A 16,316-nucleotide genomic window follows, 5' to 3' on the forward strand; every position below is an offset into this window, starting at 1 on the left:
GAGGGCTCTTCTGTTATCTATTTCCCTGTGAGATTTTGTCTACTGGTCAGGAAAATGACTGTGTTCACAGGTGCCTGTTTTCAATAGCTGTCTCAAGGCCCAGCTGTGTAGTACTGATCTGGATTAGGGCCACATTTTCTCTGCTTGCATGTCAGCTTGGTTCATCTAGATGGAAAGAAAAGCCTTGAGCTGTTGAGATGATCCAGAGAGAGAGAGATGCGAATGACGAATGACTCTGGGTGGGGACTGGCTCTTCTCCAGGTGTTGGAGAGTTGTACTGAACCCAGATGAGTGTTTAATTTTGGAAGCAGTGGGTTTTAGTATGGAATTAGAACACTTTGAGAAAAGTGGTGACAAATAAACTGTTATCTACAGCAAACTTTACAGGGTGAATGAACAAAGTGACTGATATGTCTGGGAGAAAGCATAATTACCTCAACAGATGAGTGATGCTAGTGACTAACCTGAATATCTGCGTGCACCAAGAGCTTTTGCACTTGGTCTGACTGGAGGGAAGATTATGCAAACCAATGGTGACTGATGGTAATACTTTTGGGAAGAAGGCATTGGACAGTGGCTCAATAGACATGGGCCAGGCCCCAACACAGCTTTAGAAGTCGCTGTGTTACACAGAAAGCATTGCCAAGCCTGCACCAGACAACAGGAACAAGAGATGCTAGTAGTGGACAAGGTGTTTGATGAGCGCTGGAAATACAGACCTTAATTCTTGACAGACTTGTTTGGAAGCGCTATCCAAAGTGGAAATGTTAGAGTTTAGGATTAAGGAACTAGACACACTGATGTAATCATTTAGCATTTCATGAGCCTTGGAAAGCAAACGAGAAAGGACAAGATAAACACCCATATTAAAACGTCTCTTTGAAAGCAGAACCTATGTGCTTCTGAAAAGATTCTGATATTTATTTTTATATTATTTGCATGCCAGGGTCTGAAATACAGCATTATTCATTCAACTTTAGAAGAAAAATAACATAAAGTGGATGCACCTCCTCAGCCTTTGAGGAGATGTGAATACTTAGGAGGCTGCTGAAACAGGCAGTAGCTTGAGTGCCTTTCAAAGGCCACTCTTGATTTACTCTGTTTTCTCTGAAAATAGACTTGCATCCCTTGCTGTTTGCTTAACAGAGTGTTGCTCTTGCTGCTGTCTCTGTAGACTTTCTGATTGTACCATTGCTTAGAGGGTCTTTGGAAACAGACTGAGAAATGTTCACATGAGGGTTCAAGACTGGTGGGAGCCTGGGCTGCAGTGATCGTGCCCTGGTGAAATTCACCATATTGAGGGATAAAGGCTAAGTGAAGTGTAGAGTTAAGACCCGAAATTTTAGGAGAACAGACTTTCACTTGTTTAAGGAATTAGTGGGCGGGACCCTCTGGGATAAAGGAGCAGAACAGAGGTGGCAGCTCTTTAATCATGTTTTTCTTAGAGTGCAAGAACTCTTGATTCCTATGTGTAAGAAATCAGGCAAGGTAGACAGGAGGCCATCATGGCTGAGAAAGAATCCCCTTACAGAAGTGCAAGAAGGAAATAGTGGAAGGAAGGCAGTGGAACCAGGGTCGTGTATGCTGAGGAGAATGTAGAGATGCTGCCCAGATGTGTAGGGATGGGATAAGGAAAGCTAAAGCACAGTTGGAGCTGAATTTGGCAAGGGCTGTGAAGAATAGTAAGAAGAGCTTCTACAGGTAGGTTGGTGAGAAGAGGAAGATTAAAGAAAATGTACCCACCTGATAAATAAGACATGAAAACTGGTCACAACTGATGTGGACCTCTTTTGTCTTTTAAATTTTTAAGGGGACATTAATCAACAAATGAAGCACTCTTTTACACTGTACAAACAGAAAGAAGGTCACGTAGATCATGTGAACAAAAAAAGCTGTTTTCTAGCAGCAGTCCCTTCAGCTCTTGAAAGAAGTTTGGTTCATTGTCAGAAGAGCTTTTAAGTCTTGCCAAGCAGAAATGTGTTACTTGCTCCCCATGAAAAGTATTCAGTGGTTGGAGGCAGTTTAATGAGAAGAGAGAGAATAGGCTCCTGCAGCAGTTCTGTTCCCTGTAACTTGTTCTGTGTATTGGCTGTTGTAATTCTCCTTGTGTAGAGATGTGTCTAACAAAATTGCAGCATGTGATAGCTCAAATAAAATAACAATTCAATGTAATGCCCTTGCTGCTAAACTGAAAATTTATTGCTTGCATGCATGGAAGATATTTTCTATTGATAACATTTTCGTATTCAAGAGACAGAAAAATACAGCTAGAATGTTTTTTATTTTTTGAGAGAACTGTCCTTATGAAATATTTCTTTTCCTCAAAAGCAAAATTATGTTACTCAGGTTTGGAAATACTTAGTGCTTTTACAAAATCTAGCATTCAGACTCATTCAGCTTCAATGTAATACTCTAACATGAATTATTTAGGCTGATTTTGGGGGGAAGTATGGTTTTTGTTTGTTTATTTTTCTTAAAGAAAAATCACTGCTGAACAGTATTAAATTGTTCAGTTTAGTGCCCTTGTATCAAGGCAACTGTCCTCACTTAGGATATTAAATGCAATTAAGTTCTCTGAGCCACAGAGTTGTCATGTGCTATTGTACAATTTTTCCTTTAAATGTGCAACTAAGTTGTATTTTTTGTTCTTTACTGACTGTTTGCAAGCAAATACCTGTTTGTGCATGGAAGGTCCACAGCCACCTGTTATGGCATTTCAAATGGGAGGTGAAGAGCAGTGTTGAGCAGGAAACAAGTGACAAATGCAGAAGTTCATTTGTGATTGGGATGGTGGTATTTGAGGATGTAGCATCACCAGCCTATTTGTAAACTTGGCACAACTGACATTTTCTACACACAGATAGTACTTTGTGCAGTCAGAATACTCCAGGAAGGAAAACATCTATTTCGTAGCAATAGGAACCCAAAATTTAGTCTTCAAAGACATTACTCAGTGTTCTTTAACTTAGTTATCTCTGACTCTGCTTACTTGAAGATATGAAGGAACCTGTCCAGTCCCCTTTTCGTCAGTTGGTAGACTGATTTACATTCAGCTTTGTTTTTCTCCAAGTAAGCTGGTGGGCCTGTAGAAATCTTGGAACATTGAAGCTAAGTAATCTTTTACAAATGTTGCTATGGTATTCCTTACACTTTCAGTGATACTGCTTTGAATGTAAGTGGGATAGGACTTGATCAACAAGGGTGCTTATCATAGCACTTCTATTCTTCATTTCCAAATAGTGCTGAAAATGTGACTTTGCAGAAGCATGAAAATATGTTTATTAATAAGATGTGATGTTCACTATTGGCTACAGTTCTGCAAATGAGATCCCCATTCTTAAAATGGGGGCAAATAGGTTTCCTTCTCATTTGTGTGAATTATTGTTTTTGGAGTTGAGACCTGAAGTTTGAGTTTCAGAAAGAAGGAAGTCTTGCAGCGGACGTGTCCACATAGAAGCTCCACCGCAAGCTGCAGTGTAATGTCAGCTCAACTGCCTTCCTTCAAAACCAGCCAGATTGGGAACATCACCAGTCCACGTCACAGGCAAATGGAGCTGAGCAAAGCTGTCTGATAAATGAGATACATGGGCTTGTTATGAGGTGCATGTAGGTAAGGCTAAGCTGTTTCTAATATTTAGGCTGGCTAACTGAATGTTACCATGGTATAATTGTATTGCACTGCATTATTTTAGTGGCTCAAGTATAAACTGACCTACAGATTAAAAAAGCATCTTTTTATTTGTGATTCTTTTGCCATAGGAATAAAGCTTATGGACTAATGTTGTATAATTATAATTGAAGGGAAAGTTGTTGTGTTAGAGTTACTTATGTCCTTTCCAGGGAGTGATTAGTGAGAAATGATTATGTTGGTGGTTGACCAGATTAATACATATCAGTCTCTTGCCGCTTTATAGTATTGAAGGTAGGAGTTTTTTGACAACATTATGTGGACTGTTTATAGGGAGATGTTTTTACTGCCGTTCCCACTAGAGCACCACCTCCTTTATCTGGGTCTGGAAGTGATGATTTAAATAGCAATAAAACATTACTGTTGAGGAATTCCATACTAGGTCTGTGGTTTAACTGTAATTTTGTTTTTCCTCTTGCTGAATTTGACGGGTGGGATTTTTCAGTGTGTTCAGTGATTTGGCTGGAGGAGGAACTCTGTTCCTATGGGAACACTATGTTTTGTTAGACCTAAGTTTAGCAGAACATTGCCGCAGTTTAAGAGTAACCACTCCCGCATTGGTTTGCCATTAAAGCAGTTAATATCCATACTAATCTAGAATTTAATCTACATTTTGAAATAGATTAATAATAGTAGGATTAATATATTTGGATTAATTCTCAAAGGATTAGTGGCTAATTAATTGCTGTAGAGTTTGATGGAAAGATTTTTTTTTCTTTTTTGTTTTTTTCCTTTCTTTTTTTTTTCCCCATGTTGACAGGAGTTCTGCTCAGGACCAAAATCTTAGGGAAGGTGTCTTTATGGTTTTGCTGCATTTGTTTTGCTGTTGAGACTTGAGTTACTCAAGAGAGTTGTCTCTAAACAGAGCCCCAGGCAAACTGCAAACTGCTGCTGCTAATGCATGTTTCTGTCTTCTAAGCTGCTCCCATGCATTATTTTGCTTACTTTAAAGTTAGTAGCACAGTATGTCTTTCCAAAAGGAAATGCTTCTGCATTGTGGGGGAAAAAAAAGCCAATAGCACTTGGAGACATTAGAAAACAGTATCAGTTGGTAACATCCATCACTTCATACAATCTTAGGATGAACAGGCTTACAAAACAGACCTTGTGAGATGTCTGACAGATGTTTTGAAAATACAGAAGAACCAAGCTACTCATGAGCCAGCACAAAATTTACTTGTTACCTGTCAAGGCCCATGTTCCCTTTATGCAGTACTTGGAGAGGTGATGGGTGGACACAGAGGAGTTGATGGCAATGAGATTCTATAGGTGACAGCAAGCCTGGTGCACAGGTATTGCCAGGAGCAAAAATTTGCCTCTCAGTAGGGAGGAAACTTGTATCAGGTGTCCATGTGTTTTTTTGTAGTTAAGACTGGAATCAGTGCCCTGAGCTTATTGTGAAAGATCAGCTTCTTCAGGCACATAAATGCTATTGGACAATCCCAGTTTCATATATGTAAGGAGCACTTTGTGTTGCTGAGCTGAAATCAGGTGCTTGGTATCTTGCTAAATGGAATTATTTATTTCCTGGCTTTATCTTTTCTGCTATGAAATGTATGTTTTCCTAGACATCAAAGGTCTTGACACTTCAGGACATGATGGTGTTAGGTTGATGGTTGAACTTAGAGGTCTGTTCCAACCCTACTGATTCTGTGATTCTGTGATTGTTTTAATGAGAAATAGTAAGTGTGAAAATGAAAATTTATAAATTTATTTTGGTGAGCTGTGCAGGAACTGTGCAGAACTTCAAGTTGGCAAGCCATTTGTTGAATGTAGACAGGGATCTGATCTTCAGATGAAAAATATAAACTTGGTCTATTTGCAGGGGAATGAAGTAATAAGTCCCACCTCCCTTTTGTGTCTGATTTCTGGTGTTATGGTATGGTTCACTTGCTGTGCAGTGCTCCAGAAGCTTTCTCTTCTGACAGCTCATTATCAGGGCTCTGTTGAAGCATTTCGGGAGTCCCATCTGACCTGTGTGCTGAGGTTTGGTTTTTGTAGAAACAGAGGGAGAGACAAGGTGGATGACTGCAACCGAGTTCCCCTTATCCTGGGAACTGTGTTGCAGTCATCAGTAACATAAAAGAAACTGGAATTTATATCAAAGCTTGCATGAAATCTCTGGGAGCAGAGCCTCTTGCACGTGCTAAGCACTGAGGTACAGGGTGTCTTTTATATATTGAATTAAAGTTCAGATATTCCTTATTTGCAAATGGGCAGCTCAGGTCTGTCACTCATGGATCTCCTTCAGGCTGTTCCAATGTTGTGTATATTCTGAGATAATTACTCAGCTGTAACTTTGTTCATTGTTTTCTGTCCCTGAGTTCAATGTGGACAGCGTTTTCCTTTCCTGACTGCATGTCAGTGAGGCGCAGAAGAAAGAGCAGAAAGAAGTTCAGGGCATCCTTCTATTCCCCTCTGTCACATGCTGGTGGACCTGGTGCTCCATTGTCCAAGTAATCCCTGAATACTCAAGTTTTTCTGGACCTGCACTTCCTCTTTAAAAACAGACCACTTTCTCGCCTGGTTTCCCAAGGAACTAAGTCATACATCGTCCTGGTGTATGTGGTGTGTGACTCAAAACAGTGGAGATTTCACAAGGAGAGGATTATTTTCAGTATCCTAGTTGCAGGATAAGAGTCAAAGTCCTCATATGCAGTGTGGAATGTACCTAGAGCCTGGTCCTGAGCCCAGAAGACCCATGCTCTATTCTCAGTTCTGCCATGAACTACTCTGCTGAGGGCAACTTGTGATTCCATATTATGGTTTTCTCAGGTAGGAAACAATGAGGATGCGTGCTTCCTTGGCAAATTAATGAATGAAAGAAGACACATAGGCATTATTAGCAATATTTTTTCTTGCCTATATCAAATAGTAAAAAATACAAACCACCAAAATATTTGTGTATAGAAATCAGTGTCTGAAATAGCGGTCTTGTATGGGTTTTTTTGTGTTACCATCCCTTATTTAGAAATTAGTCATTTTATTTTAGCTAGCATTTCATAACTGCTCTCTGAGTTTGAAACCAGAAATATACAGTTATCCATGCTAGTTTTATTTGTTTATTCATTTTTCAGTGGTATCTGGTCTCTCACTGTCACTGCAGGGATACTTACATGCATGAGCTTTTGAGTACAGATGTTATGAAGTGATAAGGAAGATGCACCACATTTGTCTCTCTTTTAAAGCAGAAGTTGTAAAAGGAAGGCTTTATTTGCTTTGTTTAACCTGCTACCTACAGTTTGAACAGCACAAAATGAGAACAAGATACAGCTGCTGTGGGCTTCATGTTAATACTTACAAGGCAATGTGTCAAATAATACAGGGATTATTGCTATATACTTAGGAAGCTCTTGGATATCTGAAATGGGTGCCAACTGTTTGTATATGACACACGTGGTCCCCATTAAGGTAGTCATTAGAGACTGTTGTATTTTATTACACAATCTTCTTGTGAGGTTGGACAGTGCTACTTTAGCCTCATTTTACAGAGGGACAAATAAGGAACAGACATGTTTAACTGATGAGCACATGCAGGTTGGTTTGTCAGCACCTCTTCTTCATGAGCATCTGCAGTTCCTTGTGGTGCTTCAGTGTTGTGCTGTACAGCATGATGGTTCAGAAACCAATTTGTGAAGACTGCATATCATGGTGCTGGAGGAGGGGGAATATGGCAGAGTACAGAAACCTTGTCATCTGTGCCAAGTTGAACCACCCTTGCTTTTTTGTTATATGACTTAAATTCCCAAATACTTGAGGGATGATTGTAGCTGAATTTCAGCTAGAGAGGCTTTACTAGTCACTAAAAGAAGAGGAAAGAAGGATTTACATACACCTCCCAGGGAATTAATGTGTGTCCAGTCATCTGTCTTCTACTGACTGCAAAATAACAAACGTGATTTCAAAGGCTTTTAGTGACTGTCTTTAGGGATTTCTCTAGTTCTACATATCTGTCTCTAAACAATAGCTGTGGAGCTTAAAAGGTATCATGTCCCTCCAGACCCACACTACACACTTAAGCTCTGCTCATAAATTAAAATTAAGCACAAAATATTAAACAAACAAATATGTTCAAAAAAACCCATTCCACAAGACAGGGAAAAAAGAGGGAAAGTAAGAAAATACATTAGGATTACTGTTATCTTCATTAGCTGTAATATCGTAGTTTTCTAAAATGAAAGGTACAGTAAGGTATAGTAAAAAGTACATTTTTAATGATTCCTCTTTCTTCTCCACAAACAGTCTCATTCTCTTTCCAAATACCATTTTGTGGTTAAGCTTTCTTCTCAAGGTTTTAGAACTGGAGGTGTCTCTTTTAGCTCACAGCACTAAAGTCTGTTTTAAAAACTACCCTGCTTTCTTTCAGCTTTCAGGAAATAATAAATAGCCCTTCTTTCCCCCTTGACATTCTCTCTGTTTTCCATCAAATGTCAAGTGTTCGTGCACTAGCTGCTGCTGCTTGACCAGAGCAGAGAGAAGGCATCAGGCTTCCTAAAATATTTCTGAAACCTCAGTCCTCTTTGCAATGTTACACATTAAGTTCATGCTGAATTGAGGTAGCGGGGTTGCTGCTGCAGACTTGGGGGCATCTGTTTACCAAGGAAGTTGTTAACGCACAGCGCTGCTATGTCTCAGGAGCTTATACAGAAATGAGCTGCTGTTGTAACTGAGGTCTTTATCAGCTGCTCTATCATCAACGTTGTAATTCAGGTCAACTTTAGAAACTGAGCTGCGATGATTTAAAAGCACTGAGTCACAGATGACCATATTCTTATGCTAAATAAATGTACAATTTTAAGCCAGAAATGCAAAGTGTCAGATGCATGTGTTGATTAACATAGCACCTTAATATCTGTTGTGTCAAATTGGTGAAGGGATTTCCCTCAACTTGGCAACTTCCAGGAAAATTCATGCTCACCACTAAAATAGCACGTATTTCTTCACTGCTACTCTGAAAGCTAGCTCAAGAAAGATTTCTTCAGAGAAGTTCAGCCTTCTTCATTTTAGTCTTTGTCCCTGATGAGTTTATGGCTAGTTAATGCATTCTGTTCATGCATTGTAAATAATGGTTTAGACAAATTATATTAAAGCTGCAGCTCTTGAGCCAGATCACTGCGCAGAGCAGTGACACTGCAATGTGATAATCACCTCTAAGGAGCAAAACAAGCTCTTATCTGGAAGATACAGTACATGAATGAACCTTTGCAACCCAGACATTTGCAGAGCGTTTCAGCATTTGGATTGCAGGATGCCAGTTCCAGGTGCTGCTCTTGCATCCTGCATTTTCCTGCGCCCCCCTCAGTGCATTCTCTGTGTCTCTGTTTCTCTCCCAGCTGGAGAGGTGGAAATTTATGAGGTGACTGACAGCATCTGAGACCAAGTGCAGAGACCAAGTGCAGACTCATCAGTATATTAAGTACAGCTTTTTCTACACATCATCACTGATAGTGGTGGCTGCTTAGGAGGTCCAGTGCACATGAGAAATTTGGTACACATTCTTTAAGTTTTTGTGGGATAAGGATTTGCCTTCACTTACTCTCTTGATTTTTGTCTAATTCAAGAGAGTTATGGGACTGACTCATATAGGCATGGTGTAGTAGTGGCTTCAGAGAGTAATTCCCCTCTGAACCGGCTGAGTTTACAACTAAGGAATCATTAAAATACAGCCTGGGAGTGGTGAAAGGCAAAGCTCACTTACTAGTAGAAGCTTCTTGCTTGGTAAAACTGCAGTGCTACTAAATTTTTGATCTTTAGAACACAGTACCTAGGTTCCCCTCCTTGTTCTACATTTGACTAATGTAGCAGTTCCTCTTGCTCATTGGAGATGAATATTAGGTGTATCAATTACTGGTTACGTCTACAGTTGCTCTTTGTATTTACGTTTTCTTGCTCTATCTTTAGGAAATTAGCAACAATTTAATGATAATTGTGCATTTTAGGGTTTTCTGTTAGGTTTCTTCACCCATTTTTAATTTTCCAGACAGCTGTTGATGTGAAGCCAAGGGTGGAGATCTGTAATTCTTTCAAAGGACACAGGAATGTATTTATTATTTTCAACCCAAGTGAGTAAATCTGTCACAATACTCATTATTTAGTGGCCCGAGAGTAAACTATGCTTTATAAAGTTGTCATTAAACCAACAAGGGGTTTTTTGCCTCCCCTCTGCCCCTACACGTTTATTTCCTTCCTTATGTTTTGTATTTTCTGATGGCTGAATTCTGTACTGGAGATGCACAACAGCAGATCTGATCTGATTAGGGAGGTAGAAATGTGTCTGTAAGAATAATCCTCTTGGCAGAAGATACATGATTAAAGGAATGGTGAGATACAACCACAAATCTGTTTGGAGAGATGTTGAGTCACAAAAGCTCTGAAATACTTCACCGTATTTGTAGGCTCATAGCTGATTATAAAACTAAAGCTTTACTTTGAACATGATGCTGTAACCTCAGGGGATAGTCATCGTAAGGTTTGAATCCGTATTTGAAGTTCATCCAGACTGTTACACCCTTAAATTCTATAAAATCTGGCTGGATATCACACAAAAATAGGCTTTTTTTTTGTGAGGTTGTTTGGTACTTCCTGCCTCCACTTCATCTGGAAATGCTGTAAGAAGAGCTTTTCTCATCGTGTGATATTTATAATTATTATTATCTCAGCATTTCTTATTCCAGACTGTGTGGAGGTTAGAAGGATGATTATTCACTTTGAACTAAAATTTAATATATGACTATGTACGAAGAAATTTCTTGGTTGAACCATCTGGGGAGAAAGAGTTTAAAAACATCTTTATTAAAATGCACCACATGACTTGTAATATCCTGGAACAGTGCCTCTAGGTTCCTGTCCAGGATTGCAGAGAAGCAGAAGGAGTGAGTGTCCATGGTATATCTACTACCTGATTTACATCAAGACTGATTTATGCTAGAGAGATTTCCCCCCATATTTTCTGAATGATGACTTTAGATTTTTGAGTGGACTCAAAATAACAAGAATTAACTTATAATGTGCGCACCCTGCTGTAGTCTGCCGTAATTCTATCACCGATCATGAAGCTGATTTATGTAAAATGGGATCGTGAAAGTGTGATGATGGTTTTGTTTTTTAATTCCCCACCCATTGCATTAAGCAATGGCAAAACATCTCTCACTGTGCATGTGTGCACAGTGTCTCTGGGATAGTCTATCCATGAGTGCTGGACAGGTGGCAAAGTTCTCTTACTGAAACTGCTGGTGGGTCTGCTGGCTATAGCCAGCAAATGCTTTCAAAAGTTTGTTTTCAATACCATAATATATAGTACTCTGCTTTCTGAGAGACGTTTGGGATTTTTGAAACAACAATTTTACTTTGGGAAGTGCTCGTCTGTTGAAACTCTTAATGAAACAATGTCTTCTTGGTCTCATGAAAATTTGGAGGAGGGAGTTGTGTTTTTATTGTGTTGTAAACCAATCATCTCTGCATTTTTTTCTGTACAGGGATGTTGAGGAAGAAAGAACAAGTACTTATAACATTCCTCCCTGGGGTTGTGGGAAACTATGGATGAGATTCAAGCCCCATTTATACTGAGCAGTGCCCTGAGTGGTAGGCAACTGAGTACCCTGAGATGGGTGAGATGTAATACACCCAGCTGTCTATTTAAATAGCTTGGGTGGGTGCTCCATGAAACACTGTCTTATTAAGGGAAATGTGTACCCTAGCATTCCTGATAATAACTGCCCATTGCCCAGGTTCTTGCTTATAGGTTAATGCATAAAAATGCATTTTCTCACAGGTGAAATAACAAACAAAATAAAAGTTTCCTCAGTTTTTACAAAAACTGACCATATGAGTTTTATTATTGTTTTAGTAGAAACATAAAGTAGAGGAGAAAAAGTGTTTGTGCTCTGAAAATGAAGTATTGTTCTAGAATATTGAAAATTGTCTTTCAAGACAAATGCTTTACAGCTCAGGGTTAGCTCCAAAGAGGAATTAAGTATTTCTAATGTTCTCTGAAAGTGTGTATTTTCAATAATACGCAGCATGACCAAGTAGTTGGTTCCTCAATAACACTTACAATGATTCTCCTGAGCATATCAGGGGAGAGCATATCAGGGGAAATCATATCTGTATATGAATTTTGGTACTTGGACTATGCTTAGTTTTTGGGTTTTGGTACTGGCCCACTGAAATGAGTTGAAACTCACAGATACATTAATTTTTCAGCCCAGCGAACACAAAGCTTGTCACCTGATTCCCAGTGAACATGCCTTTTCTGAGTCTTAACTAACTAGGGTCCTTGTAGCTTGCATAAAAGAGATGAAAACATGACTCAGCAGAGAGAATAACAACCTTTCAACACCTCTTTATAATCTGAGAGGTGAAGGAGCTTGTGCTCTCCAATTACTTGTTCTGGAAATAAGTAGAAAATGTGATTTCTCGTTCTTTCCTTTCACAAAGTGTGTAATTTTTTTAATGCATTTGTGTTGAAGTACCTCCAGTCAGAGGCCAGGGTATCTTTTTGATAGGCATTTTATTATACAGAATGAAAAGGTTTCCTACTGAAGACTTTACAACTTGAATAAAGAGAATTACATAAGGCATAAGAGAAGTAATCATAGGAGAATCAAATTGGAATTAAATATCTATTAGCCCCTACCTCCTTCTTAAAAAAGCCCAACAATTTGCGTACCTGTTGATCAACCACAGAACGCCCATGCCGCACTAATGAGGATTCAGTTGCTCCCTTCTGAGGCAGCTGTTATACTGTACCATGCAGAGGAATTTTTTTTACCTGAACTTTCTGTTGTAGTGTATAAACTCTAAATTACATAAATATTTAAGTGAATTGAGCCTTATTGGCAGACATGTAATTCTAAAATAGTTGATTTTTTTCTTATCTGTATTGGCACAATTGTGTGGAAACAGTTATAGTGCAGGTAGGTTTTGTTTGTTGTTTTTTTTTTTTTTTGAGACAGTATTAAGGGAAAATTGTAAGGAATTCAAACTATTAAGATAACTCTTGTAATTCTGTTTTGTCTCCTAGGGATTCAGTCTTTCAAATGCAATATAACTCTCTAATTATTTTTATCTGACCTTTTGGCAACATTTAACCAGATTTTTTCTAGCTATGCTGTACTTGAAATGCAGAATCAGTGGAAAATATTTTTGTTTACATCATCTAGCATTTATGAAAAAAAATCAACAGAATTCTTGGAATAACAGTGAACTTTCTATAGGATCTTACACCCAGAAAAAAATAAATAAAAAACATTTAAAAAGTTTTTATATTATTACAACTTTTAGTTTAGGGTACTTCTGTATGAAGTCTTCTCAGGTCGCCAGGATTTATTGTTGGTTTTGTTACTCTGCATGAACAGATGGGCAAAATGTGGTGGCTGTGGCAGTGGGGAGCTGAAGCAGCTATTGATCAGATGAGGTTGCTCACCAGAGCATGGCACAGAGCAGGGCTGGAGCAGAGCCTGATGCTCTCTGGAGCCCTGCCTGGTGTCTGTGCTAGGAAGAGCACTGACCTGTCTGGGCAACTGGATGTTAGCTCCGCTGTCTCTGCATTTACTCTGTTGAACCTTGTCTTTAGATGTATTATTCTTCACATCCTCTAGGACTGTCTCTCCCATGTTCAGACATCTTCAACTTCTAATTTAGTTCAAGGACATAAAGAATGGATGCTACTAGGTCACATGGAAGAATGACACTATTAAAATAACAAACAGCTAATATTTATATTTTAATTTTAGCTTATTTCCTGTTGTTTCCCTGCAGCTGCTGACATTGTCACAAAAGCTTCCTTTCTAGGTGCTTTGCTTAAAATATACATACATTGTGCACATATGCATCTGCATGCCATAGCATCTGGGTTTGGACTTGTCAAATCATCCAGTGTATTTGCTTATGAATAAAGCAGCACCAGCTCAAACTCCCTGAGACTAAGAACTATGAGGGAGTTGCAAAAGGACGTTTTTTTGAGGCTGCTGCTTCTTTGGTGAACACAGCCCTGAGAACCTCATAGATGCTCTGCAACCTCTATTCTCAACTGATGTGCTTGTAGCATGGGCAGGCAGACATTTCCCCTGTCAGACAGGTAAGAGACAGTGGACTTCAGTCTTGACCCAAACACTGAATGTCTCTACTTCACAGCAAAGGATTGACTCAACATTACTCTCCTGTGGTACTTAATGTCAGAACGAGTCATTGACCAGGAGTTACTGTATTTATACATACTGAAAGGAAGGGTAGGGCCTTCACATAATAGTGCAGGATGCTATCCCTTGTGGTGTCATGTGATTTCTTGCTCTCTCATTTCTATTTTTAATTGCTCTTTGAAGTGAGTTTATTGAGTCATGCAGGACTGAAATAAATATTTAAAAATACAACAGACAATAATTAAGCTTCCTTATTTCTTGCTATGTTCATGTACTGACCAGGCACTCTTCATCTTCTTTATTTCCGATCTCCTACCCCATACTCCATTTGCTTCCTGAATTTCTTTGGCTTATGATAACACCACAGACCCCATGTGATTACTCATTTAGGCTTATTGTTTCCTTTTTTTCCTGAGGGCTAGCCAATTCACATAAATACAAGTTAGCCCTGCATGGGTAAACTTCAGAAGATGCTGTGTTGAAGTCAAGTGTTAGGCATTACAAGGGGTTCCCAATCTTTCATGAGCATTGTGAGCATGTGTATTTAGGAATGATTATTACTTTTTTTCCTACTGGGCATTTGCTGGAGTTGGGAAAAAGATAAAGATAGTCAAAAGCTACCTTTCTGTGTGTTTATTTTCCCACTATCTTCTTACTGCCTGAAGGTACAACAGAACTGAAATTGTTAAACAATAATGCATTTTGTGACTTGGTCCCAGCATCACATCATCATTTTTGCCACAACATCATGCCCAACGACAGATGAGTCATGAATTATCCATATTTTGCTCAAAATGCCTTGTTCTTGGCACATTTGTGTGTATGTTTTTTTTAAAGATACTGTAGATACCTCTAGTGAGGGGATTCTATTTCTCCTTGAGTGGCTGCAGTTACAGCATCCAAAAGACAGAGTTTTGATCATTGTCCATCCTGGAGCTCCAGATTTCACATGAAGTCTCTCAGTTGAATGAGTATGTGTGAGTCAGTTCTCCTTGTGGCTCACTATGTAGTATTTGGTACCCACAGCTTCCATTAAAGATTCTTCAGCAGAGTATCTATAGGATAGACCTGCTTTTATAGATTCTATATGGCATCCTTTCTCTCAGTGCAATACGCATATGTGTTCTGTTTAAATTTTTCTTAATTTTCTTCTTCTCGTAGGTATTATGACAACTTTACCCAGTGCACAGAACGTGAAGCCAACAACGCAAGTTGCTTTTGGCCAAACCCCCTCGCAGAGGGTTTTATCACTGGAATTCATAAACAGTTCTTTTCAAACTGTACTTCAGAAAAGGTTCACTGGGAAGATCCACCGGATGAAATTCTTATAACTCTGATCTTGATCCCAGTCATGTTGACGTGTGCCATGATAGCACTAGTAGTATGGTGTAGCAAGAGAAGTGATATCCTGGTGTAAGTTGTTCCTCTGGGTTTTCTTTTTTCTCAATTTCCTTCTTCCAAAAGCACTAAGAAAGGAGGATGAAAAGAGAAACTTGACATAAAGATTTCAGATCTGCTGAAATGGAACCTGTGAGATACTGAGACAGAGACAACGCTTCTGTGAACAACGAGCTACTGCTGCTACTGCTGCTGAAAGTCACTCCTTCTGAGCTTGACCATCAGTGTTGCTGGTGCAAAGCTCTTTGCTTCCATTGGGCTTCATCATCATGGAATTCACAGGCAGCTACCAGAAACAGGAGAGTCCCCAGGCAAATACACCCTCCAGCTGCAAAAGGGGTAAAGTTACTCTCCTATGGGTAAAGCTGGTTGGTAAACTAAGTTCTGCAAAACTGTATGCAAGTGTATGTATGTGTAGTGTAACATTGACTATGGGAGAGATGATATCTCCTGAGGTTTTGTGCAGGACACTTCAGGTTTTCGTCTGTGAACCTTGTGACTTGGATAGAAGATCACTGGCAAAGGAACTGAATATAGATGTAACCAAGTGGAAGCTTTTGCTGGAAGTTAGTCAAAAATGTCATTATCAAGAACTGGAAGCATTGTCCTAGCAAAGGAACAATTTATGTCTCTAGTGACTATCCCCACAGGGAAATTATTATGCCACATTAATAAGATAGCTTACAAAATGTCTTTAAGCATGGCTACTTGGAATTGTATGGCTTACAAACAAGCTGTGGCAAGATATACAGGTCTTATTTCACAGAGCTGGAAAGTGTGAGAGGAAATTGATTCACTATAAATATATTAAGGAGCAATGAAGAAACTTTCGTATGTCAGACTCTTTATTTTTCCTGTTTTACTATTATTATTCTTGATGACTTGTGTTCTCTGTATACTCCCCACTCTCACTTCAGTCTGTGCAAGTGATATCCTAAAAAGAAGTATAAAGTTATCATGTTGATTGAGGTGCCTTTCAGAGTATAATTTTGTACATAAATAATTCTTCGTCCTGTGAAGAGTGTGGGAACTAAAGTATGAACATCAAAACTTGGAACAGACATAGGAGGAAAGAGAAAAAAATTCTACTC

The 16,316-nt window shown here is 39.0% G+C and overlaps 1 protein-coding gene across 1 annotated transcript in view; it reads left to right on the forward strand.

Annotated features, from left to right (window-relative positions):
• RAMP3 (receptor (G protein-coupled) activity modifying protein 3) overlaps positions 1-15,285 on the forward strand; it is a 31,443-nt gene extending 16,158 nt beyond the window's left edge. The window contains exon 3 of the mRNA XM_010193119.1: positions 14,989-15,285. Within this exon, the coding sequence (XP_010191421.1) occupies positions 14,989-15,244 (256 nt within the window). The 3' untranslated portion in view covers positions 15,245-15,285. The remainder of the gene's footprint in view (positions 1-14,988) is intronic.
• The last annotated feature ends 1,031 nt before the right edge of the window (positions 15,286-16,316 follow it).

The sequence above is a fragment of the Mesitornis unicolor genome, unplaced genomic scaffold, assembly GCF_000695765.1.
Source record: "Mesitornis unicolor isolate BGI_N332 unplaced genomic scaffold, ASM69576v1 scaffold3371, whole genome shotgun sequence".
NCBI lineage: Eukaryota > Metazoa > Chordata > Aves > Mesitornithiformes > Mesitornithidae > Mesitornis > Mesitornis unicolor.